This window comes from Falco cherrug, chromosome Z (assembly GCF_023634085.1).
Source record: "Falco cherrug isolate bFalChe1 chromosome Z, bFalChe1.pri, whole genome shotgun sequence".
Classification (NCBI taxonomy): Eukaryota; Metazoa; Chordata; class Aves; order Falconiformes; family Falconidae; genus Falco; species Falco cherrug.
In genome coordinates this window covers 11,654,402-11,660,386 of record NC_073720.1, presented here as the reverse complement: position 1 = coordinate 11,660,386, position 5,985 = coordinate 11,654,402, and the positions used below count along the sequence as shown (strand labels likewise).

Sequence of the window (5,985 nt, the reverse complement as noted above, 5' to 3'; positions counted from 1 at the left end):
TCTCTGAGAACTGCAAAGGAGAAGTGCAGCTAGTTTCTGGAGAAGTAGAGGTTTGCTGTAGGTGGGAGGAGGACAGCACAGCCGCTGGGACTGGTGCCCTGCTATTGGCTCTGGTGCAGTCACCATGGCCCCTTCTATGCCCCGAAACTGCTCAGGGTCCTCTGGGGTGGCAGTGGGGTGCAGGAGCAAAAATCATGGACTCAACGACATATCAGTATGATCCTAGTTGAAGCCACTTTACTGAAGTTTCTGCAAGGTTATATACGATTTTAATATTCATACACACATCACACCTTAATTCTGTGGGTTACATACACTGTTCACACGCTGCTATACAGATACTAATGTGTTAAAAGCATGCAGGTGGTTAGTCCCATCATTAAGATTGTTGACATTCTTGCACTCATTAGATCCCAGCTCAGCTCCTGTTTTTCTGCCTGCTTAACTGCCAACGATCCCATTTTCTTTGTTCCAGGTGTCTTTCTCACACAACATTGCAGCCTTGCTGAGCAGATAAAGCCTTTATTTAACCATATCAAGCTGCTAAAGCAAGAGTGACATTTGATAGGCCAGGTGTCCCTTTTCCTCCAAATACATTGCCACAGTGGGACAGTGCAGCTTGATATTGGGGTGCTGGACAGGTCTACAGGGCTCAGACTACCGAGAATTGACCCAGCTCTCTGAGGCAGGGGAGAGGAGGGCTGGCTTTCATGTAGGAACAGGTGTCTCTGGTGCTGCCTCCATCCAGGATGGAGGGTCCCCCTCTTAGTACTCTGCTTTGGGTTTTGACCATCATTGCTGTGCAATGCAGCCCCTAGTGCCTGGAAGGGGTTTCCACATTGCAGTGTGAGCTCTTGCTCTTCTCCCCTTCTCCCGGCCACATCTCCCCATTCTGCCAGCAAGGACACCACAGGCTACTATGGCCCAGACCTCGAAGGGTCATGATAAATGGGCCCCATTGCTCTCCTCTGGTCGCCAGCCCATTGCTCCCACAGCAGCAGGTGGGCAGGTCAGGCAGGTGCCACTTGCACTTGGTAAATCCCACTGGGCTCCCCCCAGCCACCACCATATCCTCCCTGTACCTGGACCACCACATGCCCAGGAGGATGTGCTCCACCTTCTTCCCGGGGACTGGCTGGAAGCTGCTCAGCCTTTAGCTTTCCAAACATCTTTACTGTCCCCTTTGGAGCTGGCCATGATTTTTGCCTTTATCCAGTGGAAAAGAACTTCCACTGCTCTTGAAGAGGTGGTGGAGAGTGGCCTTGCAATGCTGTGCTCCACTGGCACCCCTGGATGCCTCCAGTCCTGTCCCAGGAACTGGCTTTGTCCAGATGTGCCCAGCTGGTCCCTAAACTCAGTGCCCTTTCTGAAACCTGCGTCTCTGTATGCAGTTCAGTAGAGATCTCTGAGACGCTGAGGGGCTGAAGGTTGGGACAGAGGGAGGAGATGCTGTGAGTCCTGGAGTTGTGGTCTGGGGAAGGGAAGGCAAAGCAGGTGTCACTGCCCTATGTAACCCTCTGGGGAGCTTTGGACTGATGCCGAAGCCAGGGGTCTTCTAGGAGGGTATCAGGGAGAGGATGAAAGGGAGCAGCACAAGCTACATCATGGGGAAATACCCATTCCCAGAGGCCAGGAGGGGAAATCTGCATCCGTGAAGACTTCCAGCCACCCTCAGGGCTGTCCCCAGGGTGATGTGCTCCTGTATCCAGGCTGGTCCTACTCTCCCCCAGCTCTCCCCTGACCCAGAGATTTGGGTCCATCCCTGCTCTGCCACTGCCCTGACCTCAGGCAGTGCTGCCCTGGACCTGCCATGTGCTCGTGGGAACTGTGAGCACTTTTGGGGTGTGGGAGGGGACAGGGCAGTGATGCAAGGACCAATGAGAAGGTGCTGGTTCCTGCAGCTGTGCCTCGTTGGTCCCATCTGCCACAGCTCAGAGCAAACTTCTGCTTCTGAAGACGCTGACTGCACTTCTTCCCTGCACCCCCAAGAGACGGCGCAATTACCAGGGAACAGGACCATCCCAGAAAGGCATCCCAAGGGTAGGGTGGGAGCCAGAAGGGCTCAGGGCTTGCCTAGTGCTTGCCCACATGGCCCAGAGCATGGTTTATGCTGACCTGAGGTTTGCCAAGGTGATGGGGGGCCGGAGCATGGCCAGCCAGGCATTGGAGGCAGGTGAGAGCCCTTGGGACCCCCTACACTTTCCCCACCATGCCTTACCTTGTGGACTCATCTGCCCTCCTCTCCCTTCCTCCAACAGCCCTTGGCATGGATGATGCGGAGAGCCCCTACGAGAACATGCAGCCGCTGTCGGTGGGGCAGGATGGGGACAGGGCCCAGCCCAGTCGAGGTGAGTGCCTAGCTGGAGCCCAGGGAACCTGGGGAGGTCTTGGCTTGGGTAGTGGGTCATGTTTCAGGGTACCCCTTTCCCATTCTTGAAGAGAAGAAGTGCCCAAACCATGCCACCTGTGCTATCATGCTGCCACTCTGCTGCCTGAAGGTAAGAGGTCTAGGGGCTGTCAGGGGTTTCCTGACTCACTGTGTGATGCCTGTGGTTGGTTGTGTCTTGCAGGGCGCTGGTCCTGGTGGCAGTACCTCCCTGCGGGACTGATAGTAGCTTGCCTGTTGCTGCTGGTGGCCACTGTGGCCCTGGGAACTTGCTGTGAGTTGGGGGGGCTGGGCACTTCTGAGGTGGGGGGTGGTTGGGCAGCGTGGTGAGAGGGAGGCAGATGGGCTAGGGTGAGTTCCTGGGTAAGTGGTGGGGGTGAATGGAGTATGCCCATGCCCACTCTTTGTAGCTGGATCCCTCTGCCCTGTCTGGTACACGCTGGCTTGTACCCCTTGCACATCATGGGTGTCTCCCTGCCCTGCCCGGGCTTGCCCAGCCTTGTGTTGCTGCACCCTTCCTGCCACTACCCTGCTCTGTCTGCTCCTACATCCATCCTGTCCTGCCTTGCCCTGCTCCCCCCTGCCACCGCCTGTTCCTGACAGCACAATTCCCTGCTGTGTCTTTCCCATCCAGCATGGATGGATGCTGCCTTGCAAGGGTCATCCTACCCCCCTAGCAGGGTCAGCCCACGTGGCCCTGCCTGGGCTGTCCCATCGCTGTGCCCCAGCTCACCCCCGCTGTCCCCAGACTGGCAGGTCACCCACAGCCTGCAGGACGCCTCCCGGGAGCACGCGGCCGAGCGGGGCCGCCTCTCGCAGGAGGTGAGGGCACAGGAGCAGAGCCTGGAGCAGATGCGGCTGGAGCTGGCGTGGGCCATGGCAGAGCTGCAGCGAGCGTGGCGGGAGGGCAACAGCAGCCGGCAGGAGCTGGGCAACCTGAATGCCGAGATCGTGCGACTCACGGGGGTCCTGGGGAAGATGGAGAAGGAGATGCAGGAGGTGCAGGGGAAGCTCAACATCAGCGAGAGCACGGTGGCCACCTTGCGCTCCTGCACAGCTATAGGTAAGGTGATGGTGGAGCAGGGATGGGGTGCCCCAGAAGACTAGCACCCCTCAGCAGGTACAGTGCCAAGGCAGGAACACTGGCTTTTTTGGCCACATGGTCAGGATTGGGTGGTCCAAAGGCTGACACTATGCCTGGGGCAGAGGCTGAGCCTGGTGTCTGCTGGGAAGATTTGGGGCTGTTCCCAGTCCCTGCCTCAAGGCATCTGTGGCTGAACAAGCACCTGAGCCGTGCCCCTGCCCCCAGATTGCTGCCCTTCAGGCTGGGTGCTCTACAGGGGCAAGTGCCTCTTCATCTCGTCAGAGAAGAAGACATGGGAGGACAGCAGAGATGAGTGCGAGAAGAAGTATTCTCAACTCCTGATCACCAAATCCTGGAGTCGCTGGACTGTGCCGGTAGGGCACTGAGGGAGCTGATGGCAGGAGCTGGTGGATCCAGCCCTGGGGTCCCTGTGTGGGCCAGCACTGCCCTGGGGTCCCCTGCCCTGCTGAAACATTGGAGGGTGCAAGGCTGATCTCTGGAGCAGGTGGTGGACATGGGGCAGAGAGGCTCTGGCACCACTGGATGCTGCCAAAGATAGAACAGGGCACCAGGGCTGCTCAGCTGTCCTGCCCCAAGGAGCTCCAGCCCAAGGTGTTCCTTGGGGATATGACCACCCCCTCCAAACATCGCACTACATAGGTACCATGGAAAAGCCACTAAAAGCCCCTTTTTCTCCTTCCCCAGACCTTCCTGAAGAACTCAGACACCCCATACTGGATCGGGCTGCAGAAAAGCAGCTTCCCCTGGTATGACTATGGGTGGCTTGAGGAAGAGGACCCATATGTCGAAGAGGTCCCAGACACCTGGTTCTGGGTGGATGGCTCCCTTTACCGAAGGTACCCAGTGGCGCAGCCTCTTGTTGAAACCCCTTCTCCTCGCATACCCAGTCCCAGGCACAAGCACTGGGCAACAGAGAACAACAAGTCAGCTGAGGCTGAGGGGAGGTGGGTGCAGTGGTGTGATGAGATGCTTAGAGGCTGTGCAAATGGAAAGGCAAGATTTGGCGGGGGGGGGCATGTGCAAAGCATGCGCAAGCAGGAGGCAGCGAAAGGGGACAAAAGAAACTGCATGTTTTATTCGGGTTCTAGACAAAGTGTTTGAGCACCAGTTCTATAGTTCTATCCCCCCTTGTGCCTCCCTGGTCCCTCGTTGAAGGGAAATCAAGCCTTCCCGCCTGAAGAGGGTCCTGGGCTCCTCCCTGTCATGTGCACCCCCTCCCCAGCTCACCACAGCTTCCTCTTGCAGTGTCTGGGAGCAGTGGAGAGGAACAGACCTGTCTGTCTGGCTGCTGGGTCCCCAGTCCCTGCCCGCTGCCTGCTTCTCCATCCTCACCCCCACTGTGGAGGGCTGCACCCCAGTGTGTCCCCACAGCCCAGGGCAGTTCCTCCAGCCACCCGTGTGCCCCCAGGGAGGACAGGGCTATCCCCACCGCTGGGTGCTGCAGAGATGAAGTATCCCCCAGCAGCAAGGCTGAGATTCAAGCAGTGGGGAGGCTAAGGGGAGTCACAAGCAATGCAGAGCCTTAGAGGGGTTTCTCAGCCTGCCCGAGGAAGGGCGGGGTTGTCCTGGCTGAGGCTTCAGACTGTGAAAACAGGAGGGGAGGACTGCAGCATTCAACACCTCCTGTGCAAGCCTACAGGAGGCAGCTGTCAGCAGCCACAGCTGCCTTGGCTGGGGATGGTGGATACGAGCAGCTCCCTGATGTGTTGTTTCCCCATCCAGGCCATGGCAGTCAAAGTCGAATGGATCCTGTGCCATAATAAGCCACGGGATCATCAAATCTGCCCAGTGTGCTGCTCCTGATGACCTGCAACTTTGGATCTGCGAGAAGGCAGCAGGGCCAAGCTCCCCTTTCTCACTGTGATGGCTGCTGGCTGCAGCACCACTGCGGTGAGTGTCCTGTGCCAGACTCTGCCCAGCCTAGTGTGTGCAAGGCATGGAGGGCATGCATGGAGGAAAGTGGGCCTCTGTGTAGACCTCTGCATGGGGCATGTTGATCTCCTCCCTTGGAAAGGCAGAAGGATGCAGGCACCTTCCTGTGTGGGATGAGCCTGCCTGCATCCCTTTGCTGCTGTGGGATCCCCTGGTCTGCAGTAGATCAAGAGACGGCCCCCCCCCCCCCCAACAATCCTAACCCCCGCCCCCCCACCCCTAAGATGTGATGCAGCAAAGCACCAAGATGAGGGAAACCCCTTTGCAAGATGTCTTCCCAACCCCACTGCATGCAGTGGAGACTGGGCAGCACCTCACCCTCACCCTCTGCCTTCCCTTGCAGCACCTGTAGGCTGCACCACCTCCACTTCAGCCTTGCTGCATCCCATCCATGTGAGCAACCCACTACCCACTACTCATGGGGCTGCCTAGGTCCTTCCCAGCAATGCCCAACGACACTTGGGCATCACGCAGGCTGGGGGAGGTGCTGGCAGTGCCCATTTCCCCCCCAAGCTGCTGTGCTTCAGCAGAGCGTCACAAGCCCACAGCCCAGCCCCACACC

At 58.1% G+C, this 5,985-nt stretch overlaps 1 protein-coding gene across 2 annotated transcripts in view; it reads left to right on the top strand.

The window, feature by feature from the left end:
- Positions 1 to 5,985, top strand: part of LOC102051075 (B-cell differentiation antigen CD72-like) — a 40,685-nt gene that overhangs the window by 33,935 nt on the left and 765 nt on the right. Inside the window, exons 1-7 of one of the 2 annotated variants that reach the window (XM_055699606.1) lie at positions 1,937 to 2,173; positions 2,259 to 2,348; positions 2,571 to 2,660; positions 3,135 to 3,449; positions 3,696 to 3,844; positions 4,176 to 4,327; positions 5,214 to 5,381. In XM_055699606.1, the coding sequence (XP_055555581.1) occupies positions 2,089 to 2,173; positions 2,259 to 2,348; positions 2,571 to 2,660; positions 3,135 to 3,449; positions 3,696 to 3,844; positions 4,176 to 4,327; positions 5,214 to 5,355 (1,023 nt within the window). In that variant the 5' untranslated portion in view covers positions 1,937 to 2,088 and the 3' untranslated portion in view covers positions 5,356 to 5,381. Of the gene's footprint in view, positions 1 to 1,936; positions 2,174 to 2,258; positions 2,349 to 2,570; positions 2,661 to 3,134; positions 3,450 to 3,695; positions 3,845 to 4,175; positions 4,328 to 5,213; positions 5,382 to 5,985 lie in introns of those variants that run through there. The other variant, XM_055699607.1, reaches the window with a different exon arrangement.